Source organism: Eretmochelys imbricata, chromosome 10, assembly GCF_965152235.1.
Source record: "Eretmochelys imbricata isolate rEreImb1 chromosome 10, rEreImb1.hap1, whole genome shotgun sequence".
In the NCBI taxonomy this organism is placed as follows: Eukaryota; Metazoa; Chordata; order Testudines; family Cheloniidae; genus Eretmochelys; species Eretmochelys imbricata.
This window is the reverse complement of record NC_135581.1, coordinates 64,324,474-64,345,628: the sequence shown is the minus strand read 5'-3', so window position 1 is coordinate 64,345,628 and position 21,155 is coordinate 64,324,474. Positions and strand designations below refer to the sequence as shown.

At 37.5% G+C, this 21,155-nt stretch overlaps 1 protein-coding gene across 6 annotated transcripts; it reads right to left on the bottom strand.

The window, feature by feature from the left end:
- Positions 1-7,923: 7,923 nt before the first annotated feature.
- SEMA6D (semaphorin 6D) lies at positions 7,924-20,821 on the bottom strand. 6 transcript variants are annotated; one of them, XM_077828070.1, is made up of 19 exons: positions 20,713-20,821; positions 20,249-20,360; positions 19,620-19,680; positions 19,466-19,528; positions 19,281-19,382; positions 18,956-19,046; positions 18,582-18,701; positions 17,997-18,085; positions 17,075-17,292; positions 16,831-16,962; positions 16,454-16,609; positions 16,191-16,364; positions 15,215-15,355; positions 15,040-15,117; positions 14,989-14,997; positions 14,090-14,181; positions 13,688-13,744; positions 11,671-11,838; positions 7,924-9,227 (listed from the first exon to the last, which is right to left on the bottom strand). In XM_077828070.1, the coding sequence occupies exons 1-19, from the start codon at positions 20,819-20,821 to the stop codon at positions 7,924-7,926; spliced, it is 3,276 nt and encodes a 1,091-aa protein (XP_077684196.1). The 6 variants fall into 6 exon arrangements, with proteins under 6 accessions (XP_077684196.1, XP_077684198.1, XP_077684201.1 ...); XM_077828072.1 differs by lacking the exon at positions 14,989-14,997 and having other exon boundaries at positions 14,090-14,151; XM_077828075.1 differs by lacking the exons at positions 11,671-11,838; positions 13,688-13,744.
- Positions 20,822-21,155: the final 334 nt, after the last annotated feature.

Sequence of the window (21,155 nt, the reverse complement as noted above, 5' to 3'; positions counted from 1 at the left end):
GTAGCAATGCAGTACCGCGTCTGCCAGCACCCTGGAGACATACGGTGACGGTTACCTGAGCAGGGTCCATGCTTGCCGTGGTATGGCGTCTGCACAGGTAACTCAGGAAAAAAGGTGCAAAACGATTGTCTGCCCTTGCTTTCACGGAGGGAGGGAGGGAACGGGGGCCTGACGATATGTACCCAGAACCACCCGCAACAATGTTTTAGCCCCATCAGGCATTGGGATCTCAACCCAGAATTCCAATGGGCAGTGGAGACTGCGGGAACTGTGGGATAGCTACCCACAGTGCAACACTCCAGAAGTCGACGCTCGCCTCGGTACTGTGGAAGCACTCCGCCGAGTTAATGCACTTAGAGCATTTTCTGTGGGGACACACACAGTCGAATAGATAAAACCGATTTCTAAAAAAACGACTTCTATAAATTCGACCTAATTCCGTTGTGTAGACATACCCTTACAGATGCACACTTCATGCATGTTAAAGAGAATTATTGCCTATTGTTGTAAAACTAATAGTCTATTTCCAAACTTCCCTTAGCCTGCGGAAGAATGGTTCAAAGTAAGTCCTAAAGATGAGGATTTAAACTTTTATGAGGAAAAAAAGAACTATTCAGTATAAAAGATCTCTCATAAAAATTGGTAAAGCTAACTGATGATTACATTAAACTTTCTTCCAATTAAAGTTCAAAAATGAAAATTTCATGAATGCTCAAGAAGTTTTGATATTTTCCAAAAAGCCTTCAAAGTTCTTAAACTATTCATTTTTGCAAAGAGGAAATTTTGAAAGGTTTTAAAGGTTAAGAGCAGTAATGTAATATATGACGTTGTAATTAATAGAACTGAAGTCCTCTGGAAAATATTGCACTAAAGAAGATCCTGATTCCACAAACATTTCTGTGTATGTTTAACTTTACTTGCCTGAGTAATCTCACTGAGTTCATGTGTATAAAGTTACGTGCATGTGGGATTGGGGCCCAAGTTGTCAATTCAGTAGATCTGGTTTCTCATATTATGTGCTTTCATAGTGAATTTAAAAGTTATGCAAACTTACAGCCATATTCTCTGTGAATGCAAAAGCTCTCACAAAAACAATTCTCACAGATGGAAGTGCTTGTAAATTCACCCAATCATGGAACAGCTACCGTACCATGTGACTAATTTGACTGTTCATTATTACACAACATAACTTGAATTTAAAATAGTCAGTCAACCCTTAACAAAAAAGGTGAAGCTATTCCTTGAATACATTTGCCCAACAAGTAATTTTGAGGAAATCATGATCTCCTGGCTGTTTCATGCACAGAAGGGGAAGTTACATTCATCTAATATATTGGTTGTTGTGACTCACGCACTCAGGTTTACTCTCAATAATTTTACCATATGTGATCAGTACTGTGAGTTAGAGTTGGGAAATGAGTGTGGTCCAAGTGACCCACTTAAAAACAAAACCCATCCCTACTTGTCTTGTCAGGTGATAGTTCCATTTCTATCAGAGGTTGTACATGCTTTAAGAACTGCCATGCAGGTACAGGAACAGAACAATGATCAGTTTAGTTTGGTGTCCTGTTTCTGACCATGGTTAAACTGAAATTCTGGAGATGGTTTTAAACCCTTTAATGCTTTTAAGCCTGATCCTACAAAACGATCCACTAGTGCAGTGGTTCTCAAACTTGTGTCCTGGTGACCCCTTTCAAATAGCAAGCCTCTGAGTGTGACCCCCCCTTATAAATTAAAAACACTTTTTTATATATTTAACACCATTATAAATGCTGGATGCAAAGTGGGGTTTGGGGTGGAGGCCAACAGCTCACGACCTTCCCATGTAATAACCTCACGACCCCTTGAGGGGTCCCGACCCACAGTTTGAGAACCCCTGCACGAGTGTGACCCTTCATACAGCAGTTCCTTTTGCAGGATTGGGATCGTAAGAATGTGCAGTATTCTTGCTGTTTAAATACTCCCCCCCTACTCCCCATTAAACCTGTCTCCTTGCTGAGCAATAGGGCCATTTCTGACAATAGCCGGCAAAATTTTTTTTCTTCGCCTTCTCCTCCTCAAAGTATTACACAAGATGGAGCAACAAAATATGTACAAAAAGAAAAGGAGGACTTGTGGCACCTTAGAGACTAACAAATATATTTGAGCATAAGCTTTCGTGCGCATCCGATGAAGTGAGCTGTAGCTCACAAAAGCTTGTGCTCACATATATTTGTTAGTCTCTAAGGTGCCACAAGTACTCCTTTTCTTTTTGCGAATACAGACTAACACGGTTGCTACTCTGAAAAATATATACAGTTCTCCATGGCTTGCGTCAGGAGAAGATGTGCCCATCTGTTGGGAAAAATTCAGTACCACCATAGGAGCCTAGGGGTTTCTCTGACTACACCTGGAGGGCTGCAGACAATCGCATGTATGTTTTGTTGAGCTACGTTAGCTGGATAGCACAATTATGTGGATCCGCTTCCCATTTCAAGAAAGAGTTCACAAAGCATGTCTGACTGTAGGAAAAAGCAAGCAATCAGGCCATAAATCAGGTCATCGTATGAATTCAGAAAGTACTAGTAAAATCATAGCTTCCAATAAATTTCATTTCAGGCAGAGCAGAAACATTCATCAGTATATGGTTCAGGACAGATTATAGTTTCAGATGTGTGGAAGCACAATGCAGTATGTTTCAAAAAATTCACAAAGGCGTTTGTATGCAGGCAGCAATGTGTGGCAGACAGTGAAAATAGACTTTGGCCCCCCAAGCTGGCAGGTGTTCGCAATTTTTTAGAGTAAAAATTCACCTAGTAAATTGAAAGCTAACAAAAAGCAGTTCAAGGGGTTTTAGACTTTTTGTTTTCTTGCTTCCTTTTTTTAATATTAATTTTGAACTGCGCAACAAACTCGGTTGCTCTTCTGGCAATACCTCTTATACTTACAGTTCACATGCCAGTTGAACACCAGATGCTGTGTTTACGAGGCTAGTGGGTCTTGATTAATTTAAAAATATTTTTCCATCCGATGTAATTTGCATATACTTGGGAAACTACTGCATTATCCCTCCCAGGTCCCCCTAACCTTCCCAAGGATAGTGCCCTTCAGTGGGATTTCTTTTTCCCTTTATTTACTTGCAAGAAGTAAATAAGGCCTGCAGGGCCCAGAATGGGAGGTGAAGGAAAAGGTAAAACTCCATAAAGGGAAAACTTGATTCAAATACGGAAACTTGACATACTCAATATAATACTTTGATCTGAGGATCTCAAAGCATTATGTAAACGTTAAGCTGATTAAGGCCACTTGCCCAAGGTTGCAGAGTGAATCAGTGGCAAATATGGGATTAGGACAGACGAGTCCTGACTCCCCATCACCTGCCCTAACTCTAAACCACATTATGTGAATGGTTTTTAACAAGACGTAATTTTCTGACAGCCTTAAAATTGCACCAAATTTTGCTTAATGTAGTTACTTGGTATTTTCACAAATTGTCTCTCTCTTCCAACCATCCCATTGTCATGTGAACGCAGCCTTATTTTCTGCATTTGATTTTTTTTTAAAAACCCTACGTTTTTCTTTTAGTGGGAAAGAGGGACATAAAGGAGAGCAGGACCCTTTTTCTTTCCTGGTTGCTCCCATATGAGGGAAGATGGATAAACTTGCTGGGCCTCTCCTCTGCACTGAGCCCCCAGAGTAAACTTTTAATACTTGGACACATGCTTCCCTCAGTCAGTGCCAAATCCACCTAGTTCACTTTCTGAGCAAAACATCTTTTGCCTTTCAGCTTCAATACCTACATGTATAATTTTTATTTCAAGTCAAATTGCACTCTAGACACTTAACCTCCCTACCCTCCCCCCAAAACAAAAAACCCCAACAATTCAAGGTCAAGATAACCCCTCCTGGTTATTCAATTCCCTTCCAGGATAGAGAACCTATCTACAACTGCTTTGTCTTTGCTGCTAAAAGACAAAGTAACTGAATCTGCAGCTGCAGTATACTTTGATCTGGCTCTGATGTGCTGGATTCTCTTTTGAAGTGGAACTTTTTCCTTTAATGATGAAGTTTTGAAAGGATCCTTTTCTTGTATCCCAATTTTCTAATTTTGGTGCTGAATTAAAGCATTTTCACAGGCTTGTATGGTGGGTTTTGTCAGTTATGGCATCTAGGACAGAGTGTCTATATTGATGAAATACTGTATAATATACTACCAAGTGAAATATTACTCTGGGAAATGTGGAAAGGTTCAGTATAAAAAAATATGTGGAATATGGTGATGGAAGGCTTGGGGCTAGAATAAACAAAACTATTTTGGGAACAAAAACATCCCACTGTGTGGAACTAAATGTATTTTACGTGCTGAGTCAATAATTCTTTGTAATCTTATACCGTTATTGTCTGAGAATTATTCAATTTCAAAACATAAGGAACAAGTTTGAATATATTTACTGTCATTTTTGTCTTGTGTGTAGTTATTTTTACAATGGAAAAATGTAGTTATTTTGAGCAAACGAGGAAAATGAAGTTATATATTAAATACAGATTTTAAATGTGCATCAGATAAAACAGTCCATAAATCTAAATTTGTTTTAGGTCTAGAATACATACGTTGGTTATCAGGTTTTCATCCTGTATTTTTTTAGCCAAAAATGTGTTTAAAAATTTTAAAAATGCTTTTAGTAAAACTACTTGTAGGTGCCACTCTCTTGGTATAACTTGTCAAGTAATTTCAGGTTATTGATGATTTGAAAAGAAAATCATAGTAAACCATTTTTGTTTATCACTTAAAAGCAAATTTTGTTAAAAGAATGTTGAACATTTGCTTTATGAAATTGCTGGGCTTATTTTTAAATTAACCATGATGTTGGCACATATTAACTATACTCAACTGTATGGTTTAAAGTACGTGCATTGTATATAGTTCCGCTATGTTTTATTACTAGTTCCAAATCCAAACAGCAGCAAAAACTGTACTTTTTAAACACTGGTTACTTAGGGAAGTGCCAATACTTGATTAAGTTTAAGTTTCAAAATAGCTTTGCTGGAAATTGTGAACATTAATTATCTATATTATGGAGAGGAAAACTGTCCACCTTAATAGTGTGCTGTATTTGTGTAAGGGATGGAACACAGAAGGGTTACTAGACACTAGAGAGATTTACAGGAAGCAAATCTGCCAACTGTAAGCCTGAAATCAAGTTACAGTACAGATTTCAGAGGGGAGTGTTGCGTGTTTTATAAATTAAAATGCATCTGTGTGATGAATCATATGGACTAATCTGACACAGTATTACATTTTCCCTCTATACGCCAGTTGTTTTGATGTTTTATTTTTGACTCAGGAGTCTAACAGTTGTCTGCACAAGGCTCTCAAGAGCCTTCATGTCAGCATTAGACTGTTATGAAAACGGAAGTACACCTGTGTGCCATGCGATCGGTCTTCTGCAATCTGCATGATACCCAATACTGCTGATGAGGGGATGTGTCTGTGGTTTCTTAATGAAGCTATTAAAAGTAAGCAGAGTTTTTCCGTCTTTTCAATCAAAAAGGACAATACATTTTATAAATATAGTCAATAACAAAAAAGTCAGACATTCAGTAGATTCGAATATTTTATTTTGACTTTACATGCAGTGTTAAAAACCCAAAGAACGTATTATTTACACATCCACAATACAAGTTTACAAGATATCTATACATGTTAAAGTACTCTGTGGTGTAGAGCAGCTTCATTTTTAGGGTTACTTTTTATGCCGTACCATTAAAAAAGATACAATCTGCGTTTACCTTTGCACAAATGGATAAAGCATCTTTTGTATTATTAAATTAACAGAATGACTAGGATGAATGTTAGAAATTTCAACATAAATACTGATAGAACTCACATTACCATCTACAAGGCAGCACAATGTTACAGAAAGTTATCAGGGTTCATATCAGGTTCACATACATTTATGTTTCGGTTTCACACAAGTCTGTATTAATATTTGTGAAGTGAATTCAAATCAGTTTTTGTCATTTGCTGACTGAGTAGATTTTGCTTTTTAATTGTTATTAATCTGTAGTGTTTTAGTTGCGAGATTGAAATGTTTAAGAAAAGAGATCACAGGATTTTGGATCCAGAGGTCTCAGGAAATAAAAGTTCCTTGCCAAAAACAGCCTTAAAGCAAAGAGGAAAATAAAAAAGGAATAATTTCTATTCTTTATTCTATGTTCTGTAACAGTTATCTAGTTTTCAGACTAACCTTTTCTCCTCCTCCGATATGTAATATAAATCTTCATTGTCTCAGAAACCGACTGAAGTTATCTGTCCTACTAATTGAGTATTCCTCTGCCATGGTCATTTCTACGGTTATGTTCAATAAACAATGTGGTAGTGTGTAGTTTGCAAGCTAAAACAGCCATCTGTGTTGAACATCAGCTGCAAGTGGATACTGTAAAACCTAGCAAATGACTTACACAACTTTAGCAGGTGTTCCATTACCCTAGAAACCTTATTTGATTTCACATTATAACTGATCAGTGGAATGCTTATCATGGCAAGGTGATTTAATATTGCTGTCTTCTTGAATTGCAGACTGCCTTTATTTACCACTAATTACTCTTGCTTTTTATCTTTTTTTTTGGGTGTTTGTTAAAAGAATTACAACTGGCACTGAGGAAATATGTGCTATATGGAGGACACTTGACAGATTCTTAGTACTTTTATCATTCGCATGAATAAGGCACAAAATGCACAAATTCAGGTAAACTCACACATAATATTTACAGAATATCGTCATTACCTGCATGACTTTGGAGAAAATACTTACATTACACAACATAAACAAATTGATTGCACTACAGTTGAGTTTTCACAGACGGCTTCTGCCAGGCCAATTAGCGCTTCTTCCTTGAGATTGACAAAGGTCTATCAGAGTGTAGGATGTTATTAAATGCAACAAAAAGGTAACTTTATTACACAGGCATTGCCTAGTGTGTTCTACATTATTAGCTGCCTTCAATGAAAACTACAGGGGCTCAAATTCACAGTGGCCAGGTATTGAATGGAGGAACTGTGGAAGTACAGTGAGACTCCCCACATCCCACCCCAAAACACTAGATTTGAAATGTACAGATCTGAATCGATAGCAGCATAATAAAGTTATTTTAGAATTAACACACTTGTATTCTTTCATTGGATTACTAATTCAGCAATGTATATAATCTGGATCACTGACTGAGATGCACAGTTCCTCTCTAGCTGTCTCCAAACTGAACCCAATGAACTGCAGAAGGAAGAGAGTCATTTATTTGTTCAATAATGATCAATGTAAACAATTCCACAGCAGAAAAGATGCGATGGCAATCTACATACAATCTAGTGTGTACAATACACACGCACATACACACACACACAGAGCTTTATCTGTGGCATAAACAAAATGCCAAACAGGGAAACAAACAGTGCTACTGTTGGGCCAGAGACTGAATTTCAGCAAATTGCTTATTAACCCAGATATTCATTGAGACATTACCATTTTCTGACATTTGTGCAAGAGGCAAGGTGAATGCATACATACTAAAATGTTCACATTTAATGGGAAGACCACGCATAACGGCAGTCTAAAATGGAACCCATTTTCAAGTAATTGCTTACAGATTTTTCCAAGTACTTTATCAGCTAGTTAGAACAGTAAAGTAGCCCCCATTCCCATTGTGCTACATGTCTCCTTAGCTCCAAACAAAAGAAATGTAATGACCAGCACCTTCCTTTGTTTATTTTAGCAAGTCTTGCTGTAGCAATGTGTGGCAAGACACAGATGTTGCTGAAGTAAAGACAGTTTCTTTGGCCACTTTGTTCTCTTTAATTACAAGCAAGTCTCCATCTTATGTCTCTCCCACAACATCATCCCACAACCTGGACAGGTCAATACCACGCTCTAATAAAATATACAAGTCCTAGTAGCTGTATTTGTTCAGTGGTCTGACTGAAGTTGTTTGAGGAACGAATGAGGGTTTTGGTGGCACGTCAGGTTTTATGGATGGTGTCCTCTTTATCCCTGTACGAGGAAGGGTTCCATTGCTTGTGTAACTGCTTTGTCTGGATAAAGAAGGCTGTAGGTGAACGCTGACCGGTGTTCCTTGCATGTAGTCCATCTTTGTGCCTGTAGCAGGAGGCATATATCCCCCACGGGTAATACTAGGCTGTCTGGATAACAAAACACCATTTGGTGAGTTTAAGTTTTTAGGAAGGGCAGATATTGAATGCCTTTGTGAAGAATTTTTGTGATAGCCCCTTTGTCTGTCTAAAGAAGTCATTGGTACTGCTGGGGTAGTAGGGACGTCCACCCGTTTTGTTGGACTATTTCTTGGAAGCGTAGATGGAGGGGAGTATAAAGATGCCTCCCTGTTAGGAACTTTAGGTGGAATCTCAGACATATTTCCCATTGGATCCAGCATTAAAGTCTGGTGAGCCACTTGAATGTCTCCCATAATTGATTTGGGATTATTAGGAGTTTCGTTTAAATGTTTCAGAAAATCGTTCAGGGTATTCCTGGAATCAACAGATCGCCTGTGGTCTCTTTTGCTTGATGGTTTTGTAAGTGGGTGATCAATATTTTGCATCTTTTTGTCTGCTTTATGTGCGTTAGAATTTGAGAAAGATGTGTTGTAGTCATGGGTAGCATTGGGAAGAACAATAGCACTGGGAATATGTCCATGACTTAACGGAGAATGGGGTGGGGGACTAGAAGGAAAAAATTGAGGACTTTTTAGAGGGGTTTCTTTTCTTGAAGCATTGAGGTTGCTATGTGCCTTGTCTGACTGACTCTTCATCACCTGCAGTGTCTTTTGCTGCAGTACTGGGGTGGATTCTGGAGTAGGAAGTGCAGCTAATTCTGGAGGCTGGCCTCTGTGGTCCATTATCATGGATTTTGTATCACCATTTGGTGGCAGTTCTTTTCTGCTACTCAACAGATTTGTGTACAGTTTAGGCGAGTCAATGTTTTGCTGATATTCCTTGACAGGACTATCAAATAACCCATTCAGTTTAGCAAAACTTCCACTGGAGTCTGTACAGGACTGAGCTGATTCTGCATCTTTGTGTATTTTTCTAGATTTCCGTACAAATATATCTCGGTAACAGTAAACTGCCACTCCTGCAAGGAAGGCTCCCAGGACAAAAGCAGCAAATACACAAGTGATCAGGACGTTCATGTGTACCATTTGGTTGGAATCTCCTGACTGTACTTCCCACCTTACACCTGCAACAAACATATGTGATACATTAAAATAACATAGGTGACACACACAGTCCAAAACAAAGGCTGCCAGCCTGGGTGAAGGACAAGGATATATAATTAGATGACTGTTTAAGCTAGACTAGTATTAACGTAATTTGTCTGGATTCTACCCTCCATCACACTGCAGAGTGTAAAGTTTTAAAATAAAAGTTACTATGCTAGTATTGAGCAGCACAAATGTAGACTCTGCATTTCATTTGCGAATGAGAAAAGCTTGCTAGTGTTCCATTACCCAAATTACATTTAGTTATATACTGTACTGGTCTAGTGTCTATCCTTGTCCCCAAATATCCTTTAAGGCTCACAAATAGTGGTTTGTATGTTATTAACAATTTCTGCTGGAAAATTAGGGTTAAAAGGTGCTACTCTGCCAGACTGCAATTAATAACTCATGGAGGAATTTTTCTCTCAAGTTCCTGCCCAACTAATAAATCAAAAGAGAGAGGATTATGCAAATGTTATGTAAAACTGAATAATGTACATATTGTGGTGTTATAAACATGCTAATACTGTGCAAAACACATGAACTAATACATTCATATTCTGCTATCTTTAGAGTACCATACTCTGTATGATTATTTACTTATATTTTTTACAATTCAAGATTACACTATTTTATACAGGTATTTTATTGTTTTTTCTTATTTACTCAGTAATGAGCATTCCAAACTCCATATCATTTAAGATACATGGTTAATAAAAAGTATTAGAGTTTGTTAAAAATCTAAAAGAAGAATGAATATTGGATTAGTTTGTAATTCACATATTATCACAGTGTCTCTTAGTTTTTTGGGTTTTTGCTTTTAAAGCAACCACAGACATCTTGCAATTAAGACAATGTTAGATTTTAAAGGTAATTCCGTTAACTACACCAGGAGAAGTTAAAATAAAGAGTTGAGATTATAGGAATATACTGATTTTTGTTAGAGGCAAGGCCTTTGAACAGTGTTAATGTTCAGGGTTATAGGTTTTAATGGGTGTTGTGCAGAAGAGGAAAGGGAAGAGGAGGAAAGGTTCACTAATAGAAATGTCACAGAATGTGAATAAGAAACAAGAGCAAATTAGGACAAAAATGTATTGACTTAAAGCAAATAAAACTGAAACAAATTAAAATTACAAATGCACTGCTATAATGGCTGATAGGAAACCTGATATATTTTGGTGACTTGTAGAACTGAGGCTCTTCCCTTCGCTTGTGACTTTCATTAAATACAGAATTGTGCAAACATGTCTGTCACCAGGATAATGTATGTACCAATAAAAGTCTCTCATGAAGTTTTGGCTGTTGTTGATTGTAATACTTTTTTGCCAATCTGAAACCTTTGTTTCTGTAACAGCCTATGCAATGTTTCACATGATTGAAAGGAGGAAAGGCAACAGAAGATGAATTGTATGTAATCTATAAAATCAGACTTCACATGTTTTTTTAGTTTTCAGAAAAGCAGAGTGTGTGTATTGGGAGACTCTACACAGCTATCTGAGTGCAAGCGCCCAGCTCCTCTCTCCAAAGTATAATTGCAGAGGATTGAATATCAAACCTGACCCTGTGTTCCTTGCAAACCCACTGAACTGAATGAAAGTTTTGGGTGTTCAACGAATACAACATTGGACCTCATCTGAGCAGTTTTGTCCACATACACATGGGCTGTTCCTTTGCACTTTTGAATTTGTCTTTAAACATTAGCTAATATACCAAGGCCCTGTCTGTTTGGCTGAGAGGACCAGCAGTCTCATTCAAGCTCTAGAACTATAACAGATTTTTCGGTTCACTGGCCATTCTAAAAATTGTTTTGGGTCAAACTGAAATGAAAATTTGTCAACATTTTTGGTAAACCAAAAGTAAAAGAAAAAGTTTTGTTTTATATTGAGCAAAAAGTTTTGTTTGAGCATTTTAAAACACTTTAAAAACCTTTTAAAAATACACTTGAAGTAAATTTCGCAGCACAAAGGTGTTTCAAATTGAAAAATCAAAATGTTTCATTTCAAAAATGTTGAAACAAAAGTTTTGCTTTTTTCAGATTTTTTGTTTTATTTAACCACAACAAAAAATCAATGTGCATTTGTAAAATATTTCAGGTGACCTGAATCTGCTTCTTTTAGCAAAAGTTTCAGGTGAAAAATTTCACCCAGCTCTAGTAACCAACCACCTGATGGGCAGGTTACTTGTAAGACTTGAATTTACATTTGCTATGCATCCAGAATTCCTGCTGACATCAGCTGGAGTTTTGCAAACGATGAACATCACTTTGCCTACACGCGCCAAATGGGCAAGAGAACCATGATTGCACCTTCTGTATATTCACAGGAAATAGTATAAACATAACAGTCCCAACATTTTCAAAATTCTAATTGTACCCTATCAGGTTTCCATTCAGCTGTAATGTATTCCCTGGTAAGGCCTTACCCTTTGGGACACCTGATAATGGATCAGAATAATCAGAAGTGTTTGGGTCATCTTGAACTACAAATTTCCGAGAGCCAGTCACTTTAGGTTTCCAGGAACCAATCACTTTAGGTGATATAACTGGGATACTTGCCATTGTGGTAATAGAAGCTGAGGATAACTCCATGTCTGTGGTGCAAACAGATTTTTATTAATGTGTATTACAAACAGGCTTTCCTCACTGTTTTGTGGTATTTCTAAATTTCTAAATAGCTGGAGAAGGCGTTTAATGGGAGTTACATGTCAGGGCCATATATGATCTACACTTCACAGAAGTACATAGGGGTGCCGAAAATCAGATTAAAAATACAAATTATACATTAAATAACATTACAGCTATTATTCAAAAGCCAAGAAAGTCAAATGGAAGGAAGTGTGGAAGTTATCGTAAGCAACTGAAGGAGGGGGAAAGCACAACTTATTCTACTTTATTGCTGTATTGTTTACTTTTAGACAAGCTGTTTCAATGTATTTCACTGTCTTTTAAAAATCTCTGAAAAAGATGTTTATTAGTGACCTTGTAAGAGGCCAAAATAGTAAATATTCCTGAGAGACCAGATCAGCTCTGTTAGAACTGTTACAATCACCAGGAACTGATGTAGTTAGGCACCGTTGGGAGATAAGACACATATTTTTACCTCTTATATTGTAATGGTTCCTAAGGAACTATGCTGCTAACGCCTTCTTAGTAATGAATTGAGTGTATAAAGTCATTCTGGCCTCTGTGGTAATGCCCATGAGCAGCAAACCTATTGAACCTAATAGTCTACACTGAGCCTACTTTTCAGGTGCACATCCCTGATTGGTTTGCACAGGACTAGACAGATTTATAGCCATGTGTGCCTGCAACTGGGGATTTGCCTGAGAAAAGTAACCACTCACATATATGTTAATTCAGGGCGCAAAAATCAGGTTCATTATGTGTGCAGTCTAAAAAATCCAACTGAAAGTTGAATCGATGAAGTAAACTTTCATGCAAGTAAGGCAGCACGTTCAAATAATATGGCTGTCATTTCCCCCCCCCCCCCAAATTTATGCCCTAAATTATATTATGGGTACATAAATCTGCAAAGTGTGTGTTTGTTTATCAAACACAGCCCCCTTGTTGAGATACAGACGTGCAAATACCATCAGAAACCACACTGTTGTTGCATTCCCATAACTTAAACAGCCCAACAGATTTCCTTCAGATTTGGCCAACAGGAATGTCCCCTAGGGCTGAAACCCAGAGACCAAGTTTCAGTCTGGACTGAACCCTGGAAAATAAGGGCTTGATCGTGCTCCTTTTGAAATCGATAAAGGTTTTACTATTGAGTTCAACAGAGCAACATTGGCTCCTATATTCCTGGAAAATGGGGATTTGCAATGAAAATGCTGTAAAAAAATGTTGAAAGGAGTAAAGGCTATGAAGGCCCTAGGACAACACTGCACCAAAGGTCTCTAGTCCAGCATTGGTTTGCTATAGCCCGTGTTCTGCTATGCCCTTGATGAGATTAAATGATTAACATTAGCATAAGTATTTAAACATTTCCAAAACATAGAAATACACATTTTAGAAAATGTGTATTTGCTTGATAAGATTGGTGGTGAGGGGGGAGAAGGGGGAGGAAAAAAAAGGAAGATGATGAGATTTTTGCCATCCATCTATTAGAGATGACCAAGAGGGGCATTCACAAATGTATGGGGGGGTGGGGGGTAAAGCTGAGTGGACTTCCGTGCAGTGAAGATGTCATCTATGTTAATCAGGCTCTTTAATAAAGGATGTATCTCAATAAATAATGAGCTGTTAACATGCGGCTACACAAGGTGAAGAGCTGAGCCACAAGAGTCCAGCTAGCTTTACTATCAGTGGGGACATGAGTAAAAGCACAAAAATGAAGGCTTGCCACCTGCGCAAAAGGAAGGGAAAAAAGGGCTGAAAATGCTGAACTGAAGGAAAGAAAAGGTCATTAATTCAAAAAAATTAAAAAAAACTAACCAGATGTTGGGTCGCCAAATATTTTGTAATCTGGTGTAGTTGTAGTAGGCAAAATTTCTAAAAGAATTAAAGGAACAAGTAATCAGTGAAAAGTAACCAAAAGAAAGCAAAAGATTTTAAAACCTGAGTAACTGAAAATAAAAAAGGAAATACGATCTGTTACCAAAAAAGGGAAATTGTTCAGTACCTTAGAGCTCTCTGGAGTCAATAGCGAAGTGAGGGAAGGAGAGGGGGAGAGGTAAAACATCTCTGCCACCCCCCGCCGGAGTAGCTTAGCTTTGTGACTGTTCGTGGTAACACTAGATGGTGCGTGCAAGGTGTCACTGAACAGCTCATCATAAATTTAACATCCACAAACTACTGTTGACACATTATAAATTAGCAGCAGTGACTGTGTCTTACCATGGCAGTCCCCAAGCTGTCCTGTATTGCCGTATTCTACATCTTGCTCATATCCTCCAGTGCTGTGGTTGTATGAAACAAACAAAGAGAACCTGCAATTAATAGCATTAATAAGGAAAAGAATGATTTTCTTCTGAAAGCATAAACCAGACACACATTTGTTCAGCAAACTTATGGGAAAGGGGAGTTGTACAGTAGATGATAGCAGAAAGACTGTATATTAAATATAAAAATTATGTGAAGGCTTTAAATTTTTAAGCACTTACACCAAGAAATAAATCAAGTTCTCACACTAATAAATTTATGTATAATGCAACCATTCTTGTTTGCTGGTAGATCCATGCAACTCCAACTATATTAACTGGAGTTGTGCATGCCTATCTAAGGGTAATATTGCTAATGCAATGTGCTCCATGAGCTGGATTCTGCAAAATGCCATTGGAAAGGTATAGATTGGCTGTGGAAAAGTCTTACAAGTTTTCTGCTAAAAAAAAATATTTTTTTCACCGTTGTAAAAATCAAGTGAGCAAATTTCACTCAAACAGTCCAAAAAGTTGAGACAAACAGAGAAAACTTAGGCTGTAGGAGACTTTTCCCCATGTAGTTATGAGCCCGTGAAAATAGATTGATTGTTGTAGTCTCCTGGGAGTGAGTAACTAGAATATTGTAATCTCTTTGCTAAACTGATTAATTTGGTCTGCGTCATGCTCCAAGTAGCCCTCCCTATAGGTCTGATTGTCCTTACGCAGGTAAAACACACATTGAGATCAAAGTCTTCCCTAAGTAAAGACTATAGAATTGGACCAGAATTTAGCGTTCTGGTTTTTAACATATACTAAGAGAAACGTTTTATTTTTAGAGCATTAAAAAAAGGAGATTTAGTGAATGAGTGCATGCACGTATATACCCTACTGTAGATACACTGGGCTGCTTTTAAAGATAACACTTACAACATGCCAGGTTTCACTCTTCCGCATGCCCCCTGGTCTAGCCAGCCACAATAGGGGTCTCGTGAAGCAATACAAGACCTGTACAAGATCAAACCAGAGAAAATAATGTCTTTCGTCCAGCACCAGAGATTTCTGTGCCTTTAATTTATCGGAGAGTTGAGGAATGTAGGCTTACTTTTTACATGATCCATGATGCTCACAGCGACTGAGGGGAATTCTAATAACACAACTGGAGAATGCCACAAATATAGCATGGTGTTCTTTATCCAACTGAAGGGAAATGACTTTTCTGTCTTCTTCAATCTCTGCGTTACACCTGTTTGGTAAAAGTCATTTGAAACAGTTATTGATATAAACTAGAGTATCTTGTGTAAAGCTCACACTGGAAACATTTTTGATTTGTCAGTCAATTACAGCTGTGTAGGAACTGAAAACTGTATGCTCAACAATTACTATTGCTTGGACATTGCAATGATGAATGCTGTAGAAATGCTTACACATCTGTGTAATTTAATCTACTTTTAGGGTGATCCCCGTCCAACCTAAGCATTACCAGAACTGTTTTTTGGCCCCAGCTCTGCAGCTGGGTGACAAGTTCTGTGATTCAGGTTGGAAAACTCCAAACTCACTGGCTTTGTGATCTCACTGTGTCTCATACACCTGTCATAGAGAAGACTCTCAAAATCTGTGCTGGGTCCATTTGGATTTTAAACGGAACACTTCACATGGCCCTACCCAAATTCTTTGCTTACAGAACAAACAATCTTTATTTCATTAGTGATTATTTTATTTATCACTGAACACTTTGAAATTCTTTGAAGGAATTCCTTAGCTAAGGTAACAGTGTATGGTGTTTGGTATCTAGAAGAAATTGCATCAATGACTTAACAGACATGGAATTAAAATGCTCTCTGCTACCCACAAAATGTTATGTACTAAAATTTTCAGGTTATTCAGCAGCATATCTGCTCCATAAACAGTGGGAAATGACAAACAGAGTAGGGATCTTGGTGAGAAAGTGTTTACAAAAAAAAAAAAATTAAGAAAAAACACCACTACTTGTTAGGCCACGAGAAGAAAATGACTAGGTGAGAAACACTCTGGAATATTTTTGGTATTCTGGAGAGCAGTTCTTGTAAAATAATACCTACTTTGCATGATTATAAGCATCAATCTCTTCCAGTAATACGCTGTCATTCAAAGAAAAAGATCTGGTCTTTGCCAAGATCTTAAGTACCACTCCTGCTTCAGAGCCAACAAATATGACTGTGTAGTTTTGGTAGGGTCCAGCGGAATGGTCTACAGCAACTGCAGTCAACCTATATCTACCAAAAACCGAAACGCACATAGTTATTCAAAAGAATATTTCTTTTTTTAATGTACAGATGTGACTGACTTCACAAAGATGCCATACCTGACCCGTGTCTTTGTGAACCAGGGCTCCTCGATGACTGATGGAACTGCAGAATCCATCAATGGATGGGATTTGATGAAGGATAAGGTTTCATCCGGGAAATCAATGGAGGTTTTGTAAGCCTCTGCTAGACCATGTTTTGCACAGCAACCAGGTCTGAAAGGAAAGCAACATGTTTTCTCTCTCAATATTTTAGGTAATGAGACAGGGTAAGAAGCATCCTGAAAGAGCAGGGCAGGCTGCAGATGAGAATACTTATGGTCCAAATGAAAGCCACTTCTTCAGTTTTACATGACTAGATTCTCCAATGTGTCATTGATTTAAAGATAGCAGTTTACAGGAATAATATTATTGTGTCATGAGCAAGAATCTTTTACCTTGGCTTTGGTACTTTGTCTTCGGGTACAGCTGTCCAAACAGAGTCTGGAGTCTTTTGTTCTTTAAATCTTCCTTTGAATACTTTCTCAATGTCATCCATGCTGAAAGCACACACTGCTGAACCAGGGATGCTGTAAAATAAAAAAAAAAACTGGTGCTATTGTAGTCTGAATTCTTGCAACAATCTTAGTTCTAACAGGGAACTGGAGAGCTTCTTTTGATGTTAGGTTGCTCATCTCTCACCTGTTAAGCTGTGTGGTGAATACACCGACAACAGTAGGGACTCCATTGATTTCTATTATGTCTGTGATCGACTGCAGAACATCAAAGTAGAAAAATGAATCCCCGGGAACAGAACAGTTGAGCCGAGCTTTTAGGAATGAAGTCCAGTGTTTTTCCAGCACTCTTTGGGAGCCACCCATGTCATTTTTACATATGCGTGCCACACGGGAATACACAGCCTGTACAGGGGACAAAAGGCAAAGAGATTGGTTTATGAAATGCTATGAAAAATACCCCCATTTTCCAAGGATAATTTTGTTAACAGGAACATTGCAGCTCTATAACTGCTTTTCTGAGTCTGTACAGAAAGGAAGAAAGCAAACAACGTTTAGCTGCTAGTGCATAAGCATTTTAATGCATCACTGAGCCAACACAACACTCCCAGCCTTCCCTCCACCTTTTTTCAAAATCATATTGTTGGTAAGATTTAAAGTCTTTAAATAACCATGTGTAAATGGTTTAGTAATTTACTACAGAATATCTTTCCATGGTGAAGCAGAAGTATCATATGCTATATTAGTATGACAAAGATATTCATTATCTAGAGGCATTAGGGAGCCACCTTTTGACCCCCTCCCCCTCTTTCTTTAACAGTAGGCAAAAACAGAATATCTGCTAATTTCCTCAGTTAAGGAAATGGCAACGCTAAAAGATACCTGCGGAGAACTTTGTTAACAAGACAGGGCAAATGCAAAAAGTTTTAAGGCTCAAGATACCTGACAATTATAAGGATGAAAAAACTGTATCAACTTTATACCATTAATACAATATGATGTAAACTATATTTGTTGCTGAAGCTATTGTCCATGACAACCATATCTCACCCTGACAAGATTTTTGATACTTCACAGCCGATTGTGACACACTGACTTTATATACCTACCTTGCCTAAATTATTGTGCTCTACAGCAATTTCTCGAAAGAAGAAATAAACATAGTTGCCATATTCTATGGCATGGAGGAAATGTGGTTCTGCAAGAAAGAATGAAGAGAAAGCTGTTTACCTAAAAGAACCATTCAATAAGTATAAGACACTGCCTGCTCTGTGTGACTTAAAGGCTTTCCCTTGGTTACATACCAACTAAAGGGAACTCCAATATTCAAGACACTTTAGGAAGTCCAAATATGGGTGCATTCAAGCTTAAATGAACTTGTAGTCTTTAATGTCAGCTAATGGACTGTAAAAAGGCCTCAAAGGAATTGTATTACAGTGAAGGTCTTTGTTACTACAGATTCATTCATTAACCTATTTAACTGTGAGTGGGGGGGACCCTTACATTTTAAACAAAGATTATGCTTTATCAGCACAAAGTTGCTTTCTTATCCATTTGATCTTGCTATACCAAACATTGCATGTACGTTAACACAGTGTTTATATAAAAACATACTGGCTATGATACACTTGATCCTCAAGGCCAATAAAATTATATCTGTGACATACACAGGAAAGTAATTTTTTCAAAATTACCTTTTATCCATTTGGAATCGTATTTTATTGTTCTTAGGGCAGATCCATCTCCCATGCTGCGGTAAATAACAGCATCACTTGCTAGAAAATCTGCTACTGTTGCTGAATACAATTTCCCATCTAAAACAATAGTCAAACCATGGTATTAATGGGCCATTAATAATACACAGAATTCTTACTAGTCTGTAATCTCTCTTTGTACTGCCACTTTCCCCAAAATTACTCTAACCTATATTTTAACAATTTAGCTTCTAATCCTTTTGAGACCCTTGAGCACAATCTTAGAATCTGAGGCACCGTGACACCTGCAGCTTCTCTGTGCTTTCTTTTAAAGCCCTCTGGCACCTTCTCCATCATTAATCAAAAGTTCTTACCAGCAAAGAGGGCAACGTTGGTTTGTCTGGCATCAAATGGGCATCTTGCCAATCCGCTAATTTCCTCTCCGTCATACTCTAAGGTATTCAGCTAGAGAAGAAAAATAAATTGTTGGTGTCCTACATGCCAGCATGAAGGGGTAACATTACTTTTACATATACCTTAACTCTACATGATGGTTTCTGTCCATTTTTATCTAATATTTCATGACACTCGAGAAAAGAAGCATTCTGCAGTCGTACCAGAAAGCTTAACGATCACATCACAATTACTTTGCAAACCTATAAAACAACAGATTAATTGCATATTATTGAATGTGCTTACCCAGTAGTATCTGCACATGGGGTTAAATGCATTTGTACCACAGACAAACACCATCTCATCATTTCTGGGAACAAAGACTTTAATAAAGTTATGGCATTCATCCTGAAAGAAGAAAAACTTGTATTAAGAACAGATCTCATGCCTGCACTTAGTAGTATTACTTTCTCTGTATATGATAAACATACTTTGTGTTTGCCTTTCATGGCACAGTTCTCTCTGTCCTGCTGTCTCGATCTCCAGGTTAATTTCTGTTTAAATCAAATGAAATAAAAAAGTTTACTTCTTGACTTGAAAATTCCTTAAAAAAAAAATCAAATCACTTTCCTTACATCTACTCACTTTGCTTGGAGTAACTTCTGCCTTGGGAACTTCATTTAAGTTTACTGTATAAACTTGATCCCTATTGGAAACAAGGGCATAAGACGCATCAAGTGAATGCATGCATATGTTGGATGTATGCATGTTTTTTATTATAGATCTACTTTTTAGGAGACTTGCTAGACAAAGACTATATTTTGAAGCCTTTATTGATTTTCTGAGTAAACACTGGACATTTTTGGTTCCTATTACAGTAATGGTTTTAGATAGCAGCTGTGTTTTTCAGCTATTCAGCTCTTATCTATCATATATTGTCCAAGCCCAGCTCAGTGTGTCAACATTCAAAAGTTTTAGACTCTTTTCCTATATCCCTGAAGTATCATTCCATGTTTAAAGTGATCAGGATATGTTTTAATCACGGCTGTAATGTAAAAGAAGGAAAATGGTTTAGCATAACGCAGCAACATATTGCTGCCTTTGGCCTTCAAATCCAATTTTTATACCTGGGGCATAGATACTGTTTATTTCTCTGGGAGGTTTCCCCCCCAATTCTAATTCTGCAGATTATTTTTTTAATAAATTGCCCACATTAACGCATACCTAGGAAAAAAAAGAATTTAAATCTAATGAACTGACTACAGGAAAATTACCTGCCAGCGATATAAAGTGTGTCTCGAATTTTCAACATCAGTTGAAAGTCCAGCCTGTGTTGAGATTCATTGCCTGAAGGGCGTCCTTTAAATACTGGATATTGCCTTGAATCTGCAAGTAAAAATGGGCTGTCCCATCACTCAGGATTATAGAGCTAAAGAATCAATATACAGCATTGATTAGCTGTATATACTAGGTGTAGAAGGGTTTAAACTAAATTCCTCAAGTAATGTCTTGAATATGAATGAATAAAAGCTAGCCAATGTCAGCAAATATTCTTTTTACTGAAATTGTCGCAGTATTTCTGATTGCTTTTTTTAAAGGAGTAAGAGCCAGTAAATAAATTTGGTGAATTGCAAAAGAATAAACATTTTTACTTGTCTAGATATTAATTAATTAAAATTTCAATGAACCAAAACAACTGTGTAGTGTTTTAAAGGCAAGCAATTTGCTGATTACTTACAATGGTAGTCAACAACATTAATAGGGTCAGCGTCTTCAGGAAAGCTGACAGCTAGGCACCAGGACACAGTCAATAGCATCAGACAAGCACAAAGCAGAAGCAGCCTCATGGCTGGGGAAAAATAGCACCAGCTTCTTGGTAATACTGTTTAATTACCTGTAAAACAGAAATATGGCAATGAGGTTTCAATACTACAGGACAATAGAAGTGACTTCTTATTGCAGAGTGATTTTTTTTTTTAATGTTAGCAGTGGTGGAGTAAACTAGTATTTATGAAAGGCCCCTTTGTGTATGTTGACGGAAAAACTGCTATGTGACAATGTTGACTAAAGCTTTTCTGAACCGTATTGATGTTTGCTAATTTTTAGTCACATTTAGAGATATTTTAGAGGCAGCCGATGAATGTTATCCTAGCTAAATCACAAGGATACATGCAGGCTACT